The sequence below is a fragment of the Rattus norvegicus genome, chromosome 10 (assembly GCF_036323735.1).
Source record: "Rattus norvegicus strain BN/NHsdMcwi chromosome 10, GRCr8, whole genome shotgun sequence".
NCBI classification, from domain to species: Eukaryota; Metazoa; Chordata; class Mammalia; order Rodentia; family Muridae; genus Rattus; species Rattus norvegicus.
Genome location: NC_086028.1, coordinates 75,928,302 through 75,946,662, shown reverse-complemented (window position 1 = coordinate 75,946,662; position 18,361 = coordinate 75,928,302). Strand labels below are relative to the sequence as shown.

The following is an 18,361-nucleotide window of genomic DNA, read 5'->3' as shown; positions in this document are numbered from 1 at the left end:
AATGACGCAAAGAGAGTCAGAAATTAATCATGGTGGCTCCATTTGGAATAACACATACCTTTTTGAGGGAATAGTTGAAATTCGCTTCTTTGTGTCATGCCTGGTAATTTCCTCGTGTTAATATTTACTCATTTCTGATATACTTTTATGCCTACCTATTTTACTTTTTATGTTTTTTATGTAGTAAAATATCTCATTTTAAAAATTACTGAGACTACAAATTACTGTATCTTAATCAAAGATTGATTTATCTGATAAGATTTGTAGTTATAGTTTAATTAAGTTGTAAAAGAAGAGATTGATATATGAAAGTAAATCCAAGTTTTCTGAAGTAAATTCATCTTATAAAACAAAACACTTTTCCGTAGTGTTCTAGTTTCTGGTTTTGCTGACATAATCTTTTCTCCCCTCTGACTCAGCAAGCTAGTTAAACAGTATATCTTCACTGAGTGCTTATATTTTTAGTAAAAGAACAAAGTGGTTTATTTCTTTTAAGTCATTCCATCATGTATGTGTGACTATGTGTATAACATTACTAGAACCTCTATTGATGAAAGGACTTGCAACCTTGTATAAAAGAAAGGGGTTCAGAAGGAGGAAGATGGCTCAGTTGTTGAGCCCTAGCACCTCCATAAGAAGCCTGGTAGGACAGCATCCTTTGGTCGTCCCTGTGCTGAAGACATAGAGATTAGTGATCCCCAGGTTCGCTGACAGACCCTACCTCAAAATCTAAGCTGTAGAATGGTTAAGGGCGACGCCTGGTGTCAACCTCCCCACCCACTGTGCACGCCAACACAAATGCCTGTGCACTACACGTGCACACATGAACAGAACAGAGGAAGGGAACCATCACAGGAGAAGGGCATACATACAAAATAACTAACAATCTTGGAAAGGCTAGGGACTTAGCTCAGTCCACTCTTATCATCAAAGCCTAAAGCCCATTGGCCAGCTAGCCTAGCTGAGTTGGTAGTTTCAGGTTTATCAAGACATGATGTCTCAAAAAAACTAAAGGGAGGAAACAGGCAAGAAAAGACACCTAACATTAGTCTCCAGTTAGATGTACCATATACCTCTCTGCTCATGTGTATTCAAATGCGCAGAGCCGCATTAACAAACACACGCGCGCGCGCGCACACACACTCCTTGTGGTTTGGATGGATAAGATTACACTTACGCTATTGTGCAAGTTTTAATACTGGCCTCTTCCTATTAAAAAATGTATTACTACTGTTAACATACATTCAGTATGGGCAGGATAGAGAGTAAAATTGTTCATACACTTATTTCATAGCATGCTAGAGTTTACTAGGCTTGGGTTTTAATGCTATATAAAATAATTTGTTATACTTTGTATCTGGCTTGTGATAATACTAAGTCATAAAACTGTGATTCTTATGTGAAATGAAGCTAACATTGTTAGCCTTGTGGCGCTCCTGGAGGAGAAAGCATACAGTGGTCCCTGGCACTATTTATGTTTAATGATAATTCCAAATTCTGGGCTAGGTATGCTTCTCCATACCCCTCAACCCCTGTGTAAGCCACTGTGAACACGCTTACAGCTGCTGGCATGTGTCTGTCTGTCTGTGAGGCTGGTTTCTTCTTCTCTAGACCCACGTAGTACACTGCCGCGAATGTTTAGAAGAGTGAAATAATTTGGGCACTGGAATTTTAATACTCTGAAATAAAATTTCTTTTAAAATGCGAATTTTGGCATTATGTGAAATCCATGTGTAGCACTGAAACGAGCATGCATTTGGATGAGTTCCAGCAAGACTGGAGGTCCTATGCCCTGTCAGAAAAACACACCACTAGATGGGGATCTTAATTACTTTAGGAAAGGAACGTGCTTAGATTTTCTTTTCACGCCCTTCATTATCCTCCCTTCCTCCCTCCCTCATATCTCCCTTTGGGCTAGGTATTGCTATTCCTACATTATTCCTCTTATGCCCAGAGGCTAGTTGTCTTCTGAGGCCATGTCACTAGCACGTGGCAACATTGTAACTTGAACTTGATTCTTTAACCTGTATCTACTCCATTTTCCATGATGTAAAATAAAATAAATGCATCTGAAGTATTTTGCACAGTCCGTGACACATGGAGTCACTGAGCAGAAGCTGCTCTTGTTTTATATTTGAGAGTCCTCTCTTGAGGTCTTAGACTGCCCCATGCGGGCATCGTTAAAGCAGTTCATCAAACACTATCTTAGAATTGAACTTTATGACTGCAATGGCTCTAGACTCTAAGTCAGAATTGATCATAGCTCTTCCTTCAAGTCATCATCCCTCCTCTCAGGGGCAGTACTGAGTAACTTTCATACTGCTGGAGTTCTGCTGATGACAGTGCAGTAACTTGATGGCGTCATTTCTCTGTGCCCTTGTGACCTCCACTGTTCTACTTGCTCGCCACATGAGGGCTGGGAAGGTGAGCTATGTTGTTAAGACGGGGAGTATAACTCTTGGCTAAGCTCCCTGAAGATTGATGGTTGGCTCTTTGTCCAGGGTCCTTCAGTTTATATAGAGAAGAGGTTTTTATTCCCCTGTGTACAAGAGTTCAGGGAAAGGTAGGCTAACCCCCTGGTTTTAGTTCTCTGACTCTGATTGATTTACAGCAAGCATAAGGTAAAAGGAGCAATTTGGAAAGTTTCTGCTCTGTGTGTATACACTGATGGGAACATTACTACTATTAAGGAGCCTGTTGTATCAATGAAGCTGAGACTTAGAGGGACCAAGGGTAATGATGTCATAGACCCTACAGCCCCAGTTCCACTGAGGAAGCAAGCACTATGTATCAATGTGGAAAAGCACGGTGCCTTTGAACCTCCTTACTCAGTGCCAGATGTGGTTTTCAACTTTAAAACATTGGCCATTTTCAATCAGTTATACCTTCTCACTGTTAAAATTAAGAATCACCTACATTTCTGTTAGAAATGATACTTCGACCTTAGAACATATCTTCTCTCCCTCCCAGGCGAACACTTGTGTGAGGGCTAAGGGATTACATGTGGTAGGCCTCATGGAACTAAAGGGATGCTCTGCAGCTTCCTTCCAATTTCTCAGTCACAGGAGTGAAGCTCTGCTTAATGTAGGTTGTTATAATTAAGCCACTCCGCATTATTCACAGTGGAGTCGTAGAAGACATTAAAACCGCGTCTTTCTCTTTGCATAGGAAACCCGTGAGGTGGAGTAGCATGAGCTGGAGCCATACAGAATCTGCAGGAAGACCCTCGGGGGAGTCGGGGGGACACGGCTTTCTGCTTTCTTCACGTGGACTGTGTAACTATTTTTCTGCTGTAAGCTCCATGGCCTGTGCTCACAGGAGGCACTTTCCAGTCGTTTGCATTTGTAAAGCTCAGTTAGCTCATATATGTTTTAATCACTGCTGTAATCTGCACTTGTCATAAAGAGCACGGATTTCATATATTCATAGTGATGTAGGGACAGGGCCATCTCCCTGTGTGGGGAGCTGTCTTGATGCTTCAGATGTTACCATCAATGTCTAAAATATCGTAGCCCCTGATAAATGAAATAGACCAATATTAATATGTGGGCATGTTTTGTTTGTTGCCAAGTATATAATGTCTTTATGTGATGTTGGAACTGCATTGGAACGTTCTATGACTTGAAAAATTATTTTCTATAATTCCAGTCTGAGGAAAAGAATATTTAGACTCTCCAAGGTCTTCCTTCACATAGCTGTTAAATCCAAGGCAACTGTGGAAGCATGGATATTGGTACATCTTCTGCACGGTCCTCCAGCCCACTTGAAAGGTGAGGTTTAAGGGTTACGTAGTGTGTGTAGACGTGTGCACACTATTAGTGAACATCGAGTTTAGGTTTCGTTTTGTCCTGAAGCTGCATGGCCTAGGGAAGTAGTACTGAGTAATGGGTCAAGTAAAGCATTGCATTCTTGGCGCTCTGACGAGTCCTAGGGAGACCTCTGTACCCGAGATAGCAGCATCTGACACAGTCTTTGAGACCCGAGAACTCAGCTGAGTCTTCAGGGTTTTAGTGCACCTGCACCTTTCACTGTGAGCTGTGGGGACATGGCAGCAGCATGGGCTGGGTGGTCTCTTCACTGCATACCAGCCAGGAGGCGAGTCTCGGTGTCCCTTTCAGAACCATCCCCGTAGTGATCTGGCCTGCCTAGTTCAGGAACCACCAGTAACTTCTCAGTAGCCCTCCAGGCTAGTAGCCAGGCCTTTTAACACAAAGGTCTTTGAGGGACACCTCCAAACCATAATATATTGTAAATCAATACACAGCAAACCCTGCCTTCTCTTTAAAATTCCTGGTACAGATTGTAGCTCTTTGAAAAGTCTGATGTAATTCTTTTGAATTTATATAGGATTAGCTTTTTCTGACTAATTATCCCTAAATGTCTTAAACTAGTAAGAATGTCTTTTTCCTATAGTTCTGTAGGTTGACTGAGAAATTCTGGTTGGCAATAGATGCCACAGCAGTGTGTGATACCTCAGCTCAGAAGGCCAGGCAGCTGAATTCACTTTCCGCCTGTTCTTTCATCCCTCAGAAGGCTAACTCAGGCCTTGTCAAACAGTAGCAGAATGGCTCCTAGCAGGCAGCATAAATGATTTATGAGTATCTGACTTCCTCATATTTGATTTTGCTAGAATCCTGTGGCCCAAAGAAATCTAATAGGCAAGTCCAAATTCAAGTAGTAAAGACAATGATGACTTCTAGAAAGCCCCAACAGGTAGCATGTAGATAGCAACCAGAGAAACAGGCAAATATTTTCTAAACATCTAATATATTAACATGTATTCTGCAAGGTTCAGTCAGGGAAGGTCTCTAATTCTTATCCTTTCCCACACACTCAGTCTTCCTGTAGATAATCATTGTTATTCTTGGGTCTTTTTTGGTTCTCCTTTTTGCATAAGAAAATACATATACATGTGCATATACAAAAATATATATAGACATGTATGAATGAATGTATGATTTCACATTCCAGAATAGCCTAAAATGAGAGAGAGAGAGAGAGAGAGAGAGAGAGAGAGAGAGAGAGAGAGAGACTGTGTGTGTGTGTGTGTGTGTGTGTGTGTGTGAACAGCTAGGACAGAGGATTATATAAATACGAAATTGATTAGCATTTTATGTTTACATCTATTAGCGGAGGTCTCGGTAAACACTGTGGACACTTGGAGCCAAGACTCTAACTTTGCTTAAGTTTTGTTCAACCAGCATGCTCAAAAAATACGCCTTGGCGCCATACTTTTTGTAGAATTATTCCAAGAGTTCTTTTTTGATGGCATTTCTTTTGTGTGCCAGAAATTACAGCTAGAGCAAGTGCTTCGTAACAATGCAGTCCTCTTCCTAGACTGAAAGGATAAGTCTTGAGATTCACGTAGGAGTAAATTTATTTTGCTTTAAGTTACCTGCAGACATGAAGTCGCTCCTGTGTGCTAACACATCTGGTTTTAGAGCCTCCACTGCAGTCTTCTAAACAACAGAAGCCAAAAAAGTCTCATCCCAACCAAGTCTGAATCCCTGAATTCACCTCCGCCACAGTAACGCCTTTACTCCTAAGACATAAGCTTTGCTGCTGCTGCTGCTTGCTTATGTAAGAATTGAAAACTGATAAACCTCACTTCACTTCTGTGACTTGCTTCAGGTGTCCTTGGTAGCAGACATAAGCTACTGGGTTACCCAGGTCTGACAATTTGATTTAATAAATAGCTTATAAAAAACTATACAGATCTCTAGTCCAACCTGTGAATGCTACTATATTTCATCCTAGGGATCCTGCCTTTCGGGTGATTACAGTGGCTAAGGAAACAGGTCTAGGTCTGAAGATCCTAGGCGGCATTGATAGGAATGAAGGACCATTGGTGTATATTCACGAAGTCACTCCTGGAGGCGACTGTTACAAGGTAGGCGTAACTTCACATGCCCTACCCCACCCCAAAATAGCCAATAATGACAAAGTCCCACCGGTGCCAAGATTTGGTTTTTTAATTCATCAGTAAATTTTTCATATAAATTTAATGTCGTGAATGAAAGGTACAGTGGAACCTTTACCTTCAAGGCATTTACTCCCTAAAAACAAGTTCTCCAAGTCTGCAAAGAGTAAGTATGTCAGACTTTTACGATCGGGCGCTCATTGCGTAGTTATATGCTGTTGAACGCATCTCTGAAGCAGAGTTCAAAGGTCTATCTGCAGACATATTGCCAGTGCATTTGCTGAGTTTGGATCAAGTTGGTTACCTGACCTTGAGCTTTATTAATTTAGCTGTTAAATGGAAAAAGGAAAAAGAAAAAGAAAGAAAGCAACAAACTAAACTATCTCGTTTCCTGATTAGCACTAGTTCTCAGTGACTTGCTGGTTGCCATTCTTGGTCTGTAAGAGACTACACTCAGCCTCTTCGTGAATGACTAGATCTGGAATTCAGAGCAGAAGGGTCTAGCCTTCTTAGCCTTCTTCCTTAGTCTCATCCTTCATGTAGAAAGTAAGCGACAGAGCACCCAGTTCTTCACCTGCTGGACCAAATTTTAAATGGAACTCCAGCAGCTTAGTTAATAATCAGGCTATGCTACTGGCATTATCACCTCCTGAGGTTTTATTTATATCAACCTAGATATCATGATAAAGATTCTTATAAGCTCATTCTTATCATTGTTCTTCAGGAGCGGGGTTGGGGGGATTGTTAAATAAATAATCCCACTTTTGTCCATCTCCCACTGCAGATACTTGAACAATTTATTTCCTCCCCATGGGGGGAAAAGTGAGTTTCACCAAAATCATTATAGTGACTGAGCTGTTTCAGGTTTGTTCATCTCACAAGGCATCTGTGTTGGCTAATTTTGTGTCAGCCTGACACAAACAATATATCTGAGAGGAGAAAAACTCAACTGAGAAATTGCCTGTGTAAGCTCGGGCTGTAGGAAAGCTAAGGTATTTTCTTCATTACTGTTTGATATATGAAGGTCCAGCCCATTGTGGGTAGGGACACCTTGGGCTGATGGTCCTGATTCAATAGGAAAGCAGGCTGAGCAAGCTGTAAGGAGCAAGCTAGTTAGAAGCATTCCTCCATGGCTTCAGCATCAGCTCCTGCCTCCGGGCTCCTCCTCTGCTTGACTTCCCACCTCCACTGCCCTCAGTGATGGGCTGTACCTGGGAGTGTAAGTGTAAGTCCTTTCCTCCCCAATGGGTGCTTCTTCACAATGGAGACACTAAACATCTCTCCCATATACATTTTTAAGTTCTAAGTTATTATTGGTTTAAGGTATACAATGACATATATATTTTAGCTATTCAAATTAAATTATTAGCCAAGTAACAGTCTAATATTAAAGATGAACTAATTGAAGCCCCTTCCAGTAATCCTTTTGGTAAGAAGAGAGAGGTTCCCTCCACTTCAGTTTTAAAGCTTAGAGATGTGGGCGGGGAGAGTGAGTGACCGTAGGGCATTTAGTATAGTGTAAGTTGCTTACTTGCTTGGTTGAGACAGATTGTGACGTTTTAGTCCTGGTTTCCCTGGAGCTCACTGTGTAACCCACACTGGCCTCCCAAATGTTCCTGTTCAAGGCACAGGCCACCATGCCTTCCTGATTAAGATACTTTGGGTAGGGCTCAAGAATAGTTCAAGGTGCCTGATAAATAATACACATTTGCTTTTAAAACAAGTAACAATCCATGCTTTTTACTTACACAAATATTTAAAATTACACTAATAAATTGAAAGCAGTCATTTTAAATGACTCCTCTGCAGTAAATCATAACAGATTAAGAAACTATGCTTATGATATACATACGATTTCTTGTTAGTCGAGGTGTGCTAAAAGGCAAAAGTCTTCTGATGGACTCTTTCCTTCATTTACCACTAGAGGGCAGTGTGGAGTTATTAATGTTCAGGTCATGTGCAAAAGAAGAAAACTAATTAGAAAAAGTGTAGTAGAGTAAGTAACTCTTGGCTCTTATATTTTTTTTAATATTCCTTAAGATGGAATGCTATAAGTAAACACAAAACAGATGTAATTTTACTGCAGCTTTTTTTGATAATAATATGCTGCTAGTGACCTTGATTCCGTTTTAAACATTCAACCACACTTGGTAGTCTTTTATTTTGAGATCAAGTCTCAAGAGAGAGAGAGAGAGAGAGAGAGAGAGAGAGAGAGAGAGAGAGAGAGAGAGAGAGAGAGAGAGAGAGAGAGAGAGAAAAGGAGGAAGGCAGGGAGGGAGGGAGGAAGGGAGGGAGGGAGGGACGGACCCAGGCTGGCCTTGAATTCACTTAGTACTCAAGGTACAACTTAAGCTTGCAATCTTCTTCTCTGAGCTTCCTGAGGTGTTACAGATTTGATCACCAAATCTAATATAGTAGTACAATTTTAATCTATATGCAATTTCTACATAGTGGTTATCTTTATAGAAAACACAGGCTACAAATTTTTCCTTACTAGAATGCCAGATGGATGGATTGTTACTTATTTTCAGAATTCCATGTGCCCTTTAACTTGGCTATACATTATTAACACTCTGTTCTCTCTGTCTCTGTCTCTCCCTCCTCTTCCCCCTTCCACCCTGTGTGTGTGTGTGTGTGTGTGTGTGTGTGTGAGAGAGAGAGAGAGAGAGAGAGAGAGAGAGAGAGAGAGAGAGAGAGAGAGAGAAAGAACCTGATTACCTGTGTTTACCAAATGTGTGCAGTACTATGGATGCCAGAAGAGGGCATCAGATCCTCTACAGCAGAATTCTTGTTAGCTCTAAGGGTATAGGTAGCTGTACACTGAGAACAGATGCACCCATTTTTGGAATAAGGAGAGGTGAGAATCTGAAAGCCCTTTCTGCCCCGTTAGCTAGTCTCTGGCAGTCTAGAGTCCTCACAAAACAGCCTAAGCCTCTTGTTAACCTCCTAGCCCCTTGATCTTCTTACTTACCTCTTAACTTCCTGGTGCAAATCTCTGCTTAGTTCTGCTGGAGGTATCTTAGAAGCAACATTTCTGACTTACCTCACACCTTCCTCTTGTTTCTTCCCAAAAAACAGCCTCTTTTCAATAGCTGTTCAAAGCTATTTCTCAATCATTTCCTTCTTCCCATATCATAAAAACTATATCCCATTTATTTCAGTATATACCACTGACCTCTGCTCTCTATCTCTTGAACCCATTAGTCAGTGTCTGTTTCTGTCTCTCTCTCTGTCTCTGTGTGTGTGTGTGTGTGTGTGTCTGTCTGTCTGTCTGTCTCTCTCTCTCTCTCTCTCTCTGTGTGTGTGAGTGTGTGTGTGCCTGTGTGCGTGCCTTTGTGTGTCTGTCTGAACTATGTACGCGTGTATATGTTTGCTGGTACAGGTATATGTATGTGTACATGAAAATGATGGAGGCCAGAGGTCAATGTCAAGTGTCTTTATTTATCACTCTCTACCTTAGTTTTTGAGACAGGGTCTCTTACTGATCCTAGATCTGGCTGACTATGGTAGCCTGGCTGGCCGGCCCGTCAGCGCTAAGCATCTGCCTTCTCCCTACTGGAACTGCATGCACTTTATACGTGTGTGATGGGGTCTGTACCAGGGTTCTCCTGCTTGCACAGCAAGTGGTTTGTTTTTTTTCCCTGAGCCATCCCACTAGGTTCTCTGTTTAGTCTTTCATTGGTACTGTCATAGCTGTACCTGCTCTTGATGCACCATGTCTGTCTCCTCTCCTACCCTATGCAATTAGTAACCTGCAGGGCCCGTGCAGACCGCCTTCTGCGTCAGCTCTTCTCCTTCATCTCCACAATTACCAACCTGTATCCCTGTTTTTCCGAAAGAGCCATTCCGTCCTTATCTCGGTATAGGTATATCGTTTCATTAAGCTGGGAACAGCACCTCCTTCCCTTTCTGCTGTTCTAGATATCAGTTAAAGAGCAGTTGGCAGAGGACTTACTTCCTGTCCTCCACTGCGAGTGCAGATAAGGCCAGGTTGTGTTGCTGTGTGTGTGCAGGTGAGGCCAGGTTGTGTTGCTGTGTGTGTGCAGGTAAGGCCAGGTTGTGTTGCTGTGTGAGTGTGTGTGCAGGTGAGGCCAGGTTGTGTTGCTGTGTGTGTGTGTGTGCAGGTGAGGCCAGGTTGTGTTGCTGTGTGTGTGCAGATAAGGCGAGATTGTGTTGCTGTGTGTGTTCAGGTAAGGCCAGGTTGTGTTGCTGTGTGTGTGCAGATAAGGCCAGGTTGTGTTGCTGTGTGTGTGCAGGTAAGGCCAGGTTGTGTTGCTGTGTGTGTGCAGGTGAGGCCACGTTGTGTTGCTGTGTGTGTGCAGGTGAGGCCAGGTTGTGTTGCTGTGTGTGTGCAGGTAAGGCCAGGTTGTGTTGCTGTGTGTGTGCAGGTGAAGCCAGGTTGTGTTGCTGTGTGTGTGCAGGTGAGGCCAGGTTGTGTTGCTGTGTGTGTGCAGGTGAGGCCAGGTTGTGTTGCTGTGTGTGTGTGCAGGTAAGGCCAGGTTGTGTTGCTGTGTGTGTGCAGGTGAGGCCAGGTTGTGTTGCTGTGTGTGTGCAGGTGAGGCCAGGTTGTGTTGCTGGGTGTGTGCAGGTGAGGCCAGGTTGTGTTGATGTGTGTGTGCAGGTGAGGCCAGGTTGTGTTGCTGTGTGAGTGTGTGTGCAGGTGAGGCCAGGTTGTGTTGCTGTGTGTGTGTGTGTGCAGGTGAGGCCAGGTTGTGTTGCTGTGTGTGTGCAGATAAGGCGAGATTGTGTTGCTGTGTGTGTTCAGGTAAGGCCAGGTTGTGTTGCTGTGTGTGTGCAGATGAGGCCAGGTTGTGTTGCTGTGTGAGTGTGTGTGCAGGTGAGGCCAGGTTGTGTTGCTGTAGGAGTGTGTGTGCAGATAAGGCCAGGTTGTGTTGCTCTGTGTGTGTGCAGGTAAGGCCAGGTTGTGTTGCTGTGTCTGTGCAGGTAAGGCCAGGTTGTGTTGCTGTGTGTGTGCAGGTGAGGCCAGGTTGTGTTGCTGTGTGTGTGTGTATGTGTGCAGGTGAGGCCAGGTTGTGTTGCTGTGTGTGTGCAGGTGAGACCAGGTTGTGTTGCTGTGTGTGTGCAGGTGAGGCCAGGTTGTGTTGCTGTGTGTGTGCAGGTGAGGCCAGGTTGTGTTGCTGTGTGTGTGCAGGTAAGGCCAGGTTGTGTTGCCGTGTGTGTGCAGGTGAGGCCAGGTTGTGTTGCTGTGTGTGTGCAGGTAAGGCCAGGTTGTGTTGCTGTGTGAGTGTGTGTGCAGGTGAGGCCAGGTTGTGTTGCTGTGTGTGTGTGTGTGTGTGTAGGTGAGGCCAGGTTGTGTTGCTGTGTGAGTGTGTGTGCAGGTGAGGCCAGGTTGTGTTGCTGTGTGTGTGCAGGTGAGGCCAGGTTGTGTTGCTGTGTGTGTGCAGGTAAGGCCAGGTTGTGTTGCTGTGTGAGTGTGTGTGCAGGTGAGGCCAGGTTGTGTTGCTGTGTGTGTGTGTGTGTGTAGGTGAGGCCAGGTTGTGTTGCTGTGTGAGTGTGTGTGCAGGTGAGGCCAGGTTGTGTTGCTGTGTGTGTGCAGGTAAGGCCAGGTTGTGTTGCTGTGTGTGTGCAGGTGAGGCCAGGTTGTGTTGCTGTGTGAGTGTGTGTGCAGGTGAGGCCAGGTTGTGTTGCTGTGTGAGTGTGTGTGCAGGTGAGGCCAGGTTGTGTTGCTGTGTGTGTGCAGGTGAGGCCAGGTTGTGTTACTGTTTGTGTGTTTGCAGTTGAGGCCAGGTTGTGTTGCTGTGTGTGTGTGTGAGTGTGCAGGTGAGGCCAGGTTGTGTTGCTGTGTGTGTGCAGGTGAGGCCAGGTTGTGTTACTGTGTGTGTGTGTGTGTGTGTGTGTGTGTGTGTGTGTGTGTGCAGGTGAGGCCAGGTTGTGTTGCTGTGTGTGTGCAGGTGAGGCCAGGTTGTGTTGCTGTGTGTGTGCAGGTGAGGCCAGGTTGTGTTGCCGTGTGTGTGCAGGTGAGGCCAGGTTGTGTTGCTGTGTGTGTGCAGGTGAGGCCAGGTTGTGTTGCTGTGTGAGTGTGTGTGCAGGTGAGGCCAGGTTGTGTTGCTGTATGAGTGTGTGTGCAGATAAGGCCAGGTTGTGTTGCTCTGTGTGTGTGCAGGTAAGGCCAGGTTGTGTTGCTGTGTGTGTGCAGGTGAGGCCAGGTTGTGTTGCTGTGTGTGTGCAGGTGAGGCCAGGTTGTGTTGCTGTGTGTGTGTGTATGTGTGCAGGTGAGGCCAGGTTGTGTTGCTGTGTGTGTGCAGGTGAGACCAGGTTGTGTTGCTGGGTGTGTGCAGGTGAGGCCAGGTTGTGTTGCTGTGTGTGTGCAGGTGAGGCCAGGTTGTGTTGCTGTGTGTGTGCAGGTAAGGCCAGGTTGTGTTGCCGTGTGTGTGCATGTGAGGCCAGGTTGTGTTGCTGTGTGTGTGCAGGTAAGGCCAGGTTGTGTTGCTGTGTGTGTGCAGGTGAGGCCAGGTTGTGTAGCTGTGTGAGTGTGTGTGCAGGTGAGGCCAGGTTGTGTTGCTGTGTGTGTGTGTGTGTGTGTAGGTGAGGCCAGGTTGTGTTGCTGTGTGTGTGCAGGTAAGGCCAGGTTGTGTTGCTGTGTGAGTGTGTGTGCAGGTGAGGCCAGGTTGTGTTGCTGTGTGTGTGTGTGTGTGTGTAGGTGAGGCCAGGTTGTGTTGCTGTGTGAGTGTGTGTGCAGGTGAGGCCAGGTTGTGTTGCTGTGTGTGTGCAGGTGAGGCCAGGTTGTGTTGCTGTGTGTGTGCAGGTAAGGCCAGGTTGTGTTGCTGTGTGAGTGTGTGTGCAGGTGAGGCCAGGTTGTGTTGCTGTGTGTGTGTGTGTGTGTAGGTGAGGCCAGGTTGTGTTGCTGTGTGAGTGTGTGTGCAGGTGAGGCCAGGTTGTGTTGCTGTGTGTGTGCAGGTAAGGCCAGGTTGTGTTGCTGTGTGTGTGCAGGTGAGGCCAGGTTGTGTTGCTGTGTGAGTGTGTGTGCAGGTGAGGCCAGGTTGTGTTGCTGTGTGAGTGTGTGTGCAGGTGAGGCCAGGTTGTGTTGCTGTGTGTGTGCAGGTGAGGCCAGGTTGTGTTACTGTGTGTGTGTTTGCAGTTGAGGCCAGGTTGTGTTGCTGTGTGTGTGTGTGAGTGTGCAGGTGAGGCCAGGTTGTGTTGCTGTGTGTGTGCAGGTGAGGCCAGGTTGTGTTACTGTGTGTGTGTGTGTGTGTGTGTGTGCAGGTGAGGCCAGGTTGTGTTGCTGTGTGTGTGCAGGTGAGGCCAGGTTGTGTTGCTGTGTGTGTGCAGGTGAGGCCAGGTTGTGTTGCCGTGTGTGTGCAGGTGAGGCCAGGTTGTGTTGCTGTGTGTGTGCAGGTGAGGCCAGGTTGTGTTGCTGTGTGAGTGTGTGTGCAGGTGAGGCCAGGTTGTGTTGCTGTATGAGTGTGTGTGCAGATAAGGCCAGGTTGTGTTGCTGTGTGAGTGTGTGCAGGTGAGGCCAGGATGTGTTGCTGTGTGTGTGTGTGTGCAGGTGAGGCCAGGTTGTGTTGCTGTGTGTGTGCAGATAAGGCCAGGTTGTGTTGCTGTGTGTGTGCAGGTAAGGCCAGGTTGTGTTGCTGTGTGTGTGCAGGTGAGGCCAGGTTGTGTTGCTGTGTGAGTGTGTGTGCAGGTGAGGCCAGGTTGTGTTGCTGTATGAGTGTGTGTGCAGATAAGGCCAGGTTGTGTTGCTCTGTGTGTGTGCAGGTAAGGCCAGGTTGTGTTGCTGTGTGTGTGCATGTAAGGCCAGGTTGTGTTGCTGTGTGTGTGCAGGTGAGGCCAGGTTGTGTTGCTGTGTGTGTGTGTGTGTGTGTGCAGGTGAGGCCAGGTTGTGTTGCTGTGTGTGTACAGGTGAGGCCAGGTTGTGTTGCTGTGTGTGTGCAGGTAAGGCCAGGTTGTGTTGCCGTGTGTGTGCAGGTAAGGCCAGGTTGTGTTGCCGTGTGTGTGCAGGTGAGGCCAGGTTGTGTTGCCGTGTGTGGGCAGGTAAGGCCAGGTTGTGTTGCTGTGTTTGTGCAGGTGAGGCCAGGTTGTGTTGCTGTGTGAGTGTGTGTGCAGGTGAGGCCAGGTTGTGTTGCTGTGTGTGTGTGTGTGTGTAGGTGAGGCCAGGTTGTGTTGCTGTGTGTGTGCAGGTAAGGCCAGGTTGTGTTGCTGTGTGAGTGTGTGTGCAGGTGAAGCCAGGTTGTGTTGCTGTGTGTGTGCATGTAAGGCCAGGTTGTATTGCTGTGTGTGTGCAGGTGAGGCCAGGTGGTGTTGCTGTGTGTGTGCATGTAAGGCCAGGTTGTGTTGCTGTGTGTGTGCAGGTGAGGCCAGGTTGTGTTGCTGTGTGTGTGTGTGTGTGTGCAGGTGAGGCCAGGTTGTGTTGCTGTGTGTGTACAGGTGAGGCCAGGTTGTGTTGCTGTGTGTGTGCAGGTAAGGCCAGGTTGTGTTGCCGTGTGTGTGCAGGTAAGGCCAGGTTGTGTTGCCGTGTGTGTGCAGGTGAGGCCAGGTTGTGTTGCCGTGTGTGGGCAGGTAAGTCCAGGTTGTGTTGCTGTGTTTGTGCAGGTGAGGCCAGGTTGTGTTGCTGTGTGAGTGTGTGTGCAGGTGAGGCCAGGTTGTGTTGCTGTGTGTGTGTGTGTGTGTAGGTGAGGCCAGGTTGTGTTGCTGTGTGTGTGCAGGTAAGGCCAGGTTGTGTTGCTGTGTGAGTGTGTGTGCAGGTGAGGCCAGGTTGTGTTGCTGTGTGTGTGTGTGTGTGTGTGTAGGTGAGGCCAGGTTGTGTTGCTGTGTGAGTGTGTGTGCAGGTGAGGCCAGGTTGTGTTGCTGTGTGTGTGCAGGTGAGGCCAGGTTGTGTTGCTGTGTGTGTGCAGGTAAGGCCAGGTTGTGTTGCTGTGTGAGTGTGTGTGCAGGTGAGGCCAGGTTGTGTTCCTGTGTGTGTGCAGGTGAGGCCAGGTTGTGTTACTGTGTGTGTGTTTGCAGTTGAGGCCAGGTTGTGTTGCCGTGTGTGTGCAGGTAAGGCCAGGTTGTGTTGCTGTGTTTGTGCAGGTGAGGCCAGGTTGTGTTGCTGTGTGAGTGTGTGTGCAGGTGAGGCCAGGTTGTGTTACTGTGTGTGTGTGTGTGTGTAGGTGAGGCCAGGTTGTGTTGCTGTGTGTGTGCAGGTAAGGCCAGGTTGTGCTGCTGTGTGAGTGTGTGTGCAGGTGAGGCCAGGTTTTGTTGCTGTGTGTGTGTGTGTGTGTGTGTAGGTGAGGCCAGGTTGTGTTGCTGTGTGAGTGTGTGTGCAGGTGAGGCCAGGTTGTGTTGCTGTGTGTGTGCAGGTGAGGCCAGGTTGTGTTGCTGTGTGTGTGTGTGTGTGCAGGTGAGGCCAGGTTGTGTTGCTGTGTGAGTGTGTGTGCAGGTGAGGCCAGGTTGTGTTGCTGTGTGTGTGCAGGTGAGGCCAGGTTCTGTTGCTGTGTGTGTGCAGGTGAGGCCAAGTTGTGTTGCTGTGTGTGTGCAGGTGAGGTCAGGTTGTGTTGTGTGTGTGTGCAGGTGAGGCCAGGTTGTGTTGCTGTGTGTGTGCAGGTGAGGCCAGGTTGTGTTGCTGTGTGTGTGCAGGTGAGGCCAGGTTGTGTTGCTGTGTGTGTGCAGGTGAGGCCAGGTTGTGTTGCCGTGTGAGTGTGTGCAGGTGAGGCCAGGTTGTGTTGCTGTGTGTGTGCAGGTGAGGCCAGGTTTTGTTGCCGTGTGTGTGCAGGTAAGGCCAGGTTGTGTTGCTGTGTGTGTGCAGGTGAGGCCAGGTTGTGTTGCTGTGTGTGTGCAGGTGAGGCCAGGTTGTGTTGCTGTGTGTGTGCAGGTAAGGCCAGGTTGTGTTGCCGTGTGTGTGCAGGTGAGGCCAGGTTGTGTTGCTGTGTGTGTGTGTGTGCAGGTAAGGCCAGGTTGTGTTGCTGTGTGTGTGCAGGTGAGGCCAGGTTGTGATGCTGTGTGTGTGCAGGTGAGGCCAGGTTGTGTTGCTGTGTGTGTGCAGGTGAAGCCAGGTTGTGTTGATGTGTGTGTGCAGGTGAGGCCAGGTTGTGTTGCCCTGTGTGTGTGCAGATAAGGCCAGGTTGTGTTGCTGTGTGTGTGCAGGTGAGGCCAAGTTGTGTTGCTGTGTGTGTGCAGGTGAGGTCAGGTTGTGTTGTGTGTGTGTGCAGGTGAGGCCAGGTTGTGTTGCTGTGTGTGTGCAGGTGAGGCCAGGTTGTGTTGCTGTGTGTGTGTGCAGGTGAGGCCAGGTTGTGTTGCTGTGTGTGTGCAGGTGAGGCCAGGTTGTGTTGCTGTGTGTGTGCAGGTAAGGCCAGGTTGTGTTGCTGTGTGAGTGTGTGTGCAGGTGAGGCCAGGTTGTGTTCCTGTGTGTGCAGGTGAGGCCAGGTTGTGTTACTGTGTGTGTGTTTGCAGTTGAGGCCAGGTTGTGTTGCCGTGTGTGTGCAGGTAAGGCCAGGTTGTGTTGCTGTGTTTGTGCAGGTGAGGCCAGGTTGTGTTGCTGTGTGAGTGTGTGTGCAGGTGAGGCCAGGTTGTGTTGCTGTGTGTGTGTGTGTGTAGGTGAGGCCAGGTTGTGTTGCTGTGTGTGTGCAGGTAAGGCCAGGTTGTGTTGCTGTGTGAGTGTGTGTGCAGGTGAGGCCAGGTTTTGTTGCTGTGTGTGTGTGTGTGTGTGTGTAGGTGAGGCCAGGTTGTGTTGCTGTGTGAGTGTGTGTGCAGGTGAGGCCAGGTTGTGTTGCTGTGTGTGTGCAGGTGAGGCCAGGTTGCGTTGCTGTGTGTGTGTGTGTGTGCAGGTGAGGCGAGGTTGTGTTGCTGTGTGAGTGTGTGTGCAGGTGAGGCCAGGTTGTGTTGCTGTGTGTGTGCAGGTGAGGCCAGGTTCTGTTGCTGTGTGTGTGCAGGTGAGGCCAAGTTGTGTTGCTGTGTGTGTGCAGGTGAGGTCAGGTTGTGTTGTGTGTGTGTGCAGGTGAGGCCAGGTTGTGTTGCTGTGTGTGTGCAGGTGAGGCCAGGTTGTGTTGCTGTGTGTGTGCAGGTGAAGCCAGGTTGTGTTGATGTGTGTGTGCAGGTGAGGCCAGGTTGTGTTGCCCTGTGTGTGTGCAGATAAGGCCAGGTTGTGTTGCTGTGTGTGTGCAGGTGAGGCCAGGTTGTGTTGCTGTGTGAGTGTATGTGCAGGTGAGGCCAGGTTGTGTTGCTGTGTGTGTGTGTGTGCAGGTGAGGCCAGGTTGTGTTGCTGTGTGAGTGTGTGCAGGTGAGGCCAGGTTGTGTTGCTGTGTGTGTGCAGGTGAGGCCAGGTTTTGTTGCCGTGTGTGTGCAGGTGAGGCCAGGTTGTGTTGCTGTGTGTGTGCAGGTGAGGCCAGGTTGTGTTGCTGTGTGTGTGCAGGTGAGGCCAGGTTGTGTTGCTGTGTGTGTGCAGGTAAGGCCAGGTTGTGTTGCCGTGTGTGTGCAGGTGAGGCCAGGTTGTGTTGCTGTGTGTGTGTGTGCAGGTAAGGCCAGGTTGTGTTGCTGTGTGTGTGCAGGTGAGGCCAGGTTGTGATGCTGTGTGTGTGCAGCTGAGGCCAGGTTGTGTTGCTGTGTGTGTGCAGGTGAGGCCAGGTTGTGTTGCTGTGTGTGTGCAGGTGAAGCCAGGTTGTGTTGATGTGTGTGTGCAGGTGAGGCCAGGTTGTGTTGCCCTGTGTGTGTGCAGATAAGGCCAGGTTGTGTTGCTGTGTGTGTGCAGGTGAGGCCAGGTTGTGTTGCTGTGTGAGTGTATGTGCAGGTGAGGCCAGGTTGTGTTGCTGTGTGTTTGTGTGTGTGCAGGTGAGGCCAGGTTGTGTTGCTGTGTGTGTGCAGGTAGGCCAGGTTGTGTTGCTGTGTGTGTGTGTGTGTGTAGGTGAGGCCAGGTTGTGTTGCTGTGTGTGTGTGTGTGCAGGTGAGGCCAGGTTGTGTTGCTGTGTGTGTGCAGGTGAGGCCAGGTTCTGTTGCTGTGTGTGTGCAGGTGAGGTCAGGTTGTGTTGTGTGTGTGTGCAGGTGAGGCTAGGTTGTGTTGCTGTGTGTGTGCAGGTGAGGCCAGGTTGTGTTGCTGTGTGTGTGCAGGTGAGGCCAGGTTGTGTTGCTGTGGTGTGCAGGTGAGGCCAGGTTGTGTGGCTATGTGTGTGCAGGTAAGGCCAGGTTGTGTGGCTGTGTGTGTGCAGGTAAGGCCAGGTTGTGTTGCCGTGTGTGTGCAGGTGAGGCCAGGTTGTGTTGCCGTGTGTGTGCAGGTAAGGCCAGGTTGTGTTGCTGTGTGTGTGCAGGTGAGGCCAGGTTGTGTTGCTGTGTGAGTGTGTGTGCAGGTGAGGCCAGGTTGTGTTGCTGTGTGTGTGCAGGTGAGGCCAGGTTGTGTTGCTGTGTGTGTGTGCAGGTGAGGCCAGGTTGTGTTGCTGTGTGTGTGCAGGTGAGGCCAGGTTGTGTTGCTGTGTGAGTGTGTGTGCAGGTGAGGCCAGGTTTGTTGCTGTG

The 18,361-nt window shown here is 48.1% G+C and overlaps 1 protein-coding gene across 16 annotated transcripts in view; it reads left to right on the top strand.

The window, feature by feature from the left end:
* The window catches only part of Stxbp4 (syntaxin binding protein 4), a 156,880-nt gene that overhangs the window by 9,155 nt on the left and 129,364 nt on the right, over positions 1–18,361 (top strand). For 11 of the 16 annotated variants that reach the window (XR_005489842.1, XR_005489848.2, XR_005489846.2 and 8 more), the window contains exons 2-4: positions 3,169–3,292; positions 3,649–3,770; positions 5,758–5,890. Coding sequence is in view for 8 of the 16 variants with exons in the window: in XM_063269105.1 (XP_063125175.1) it covers positions 3,724–3,770; positions 5,758–5,890 (180 nt within the window). In the remaining 8 variants the exon portion in view is untranslated. The remainder of the gene's footprint in view (positions 1–3,168; positions 3,293–3,648; positions 3,771–5,757; positions 5,891–18,361) is intronic. The other 5 variants (XR_005489844.1, XR_005489845.1, XM_063269103.1 and 2 more) reach the window with 1 other exon arrangement.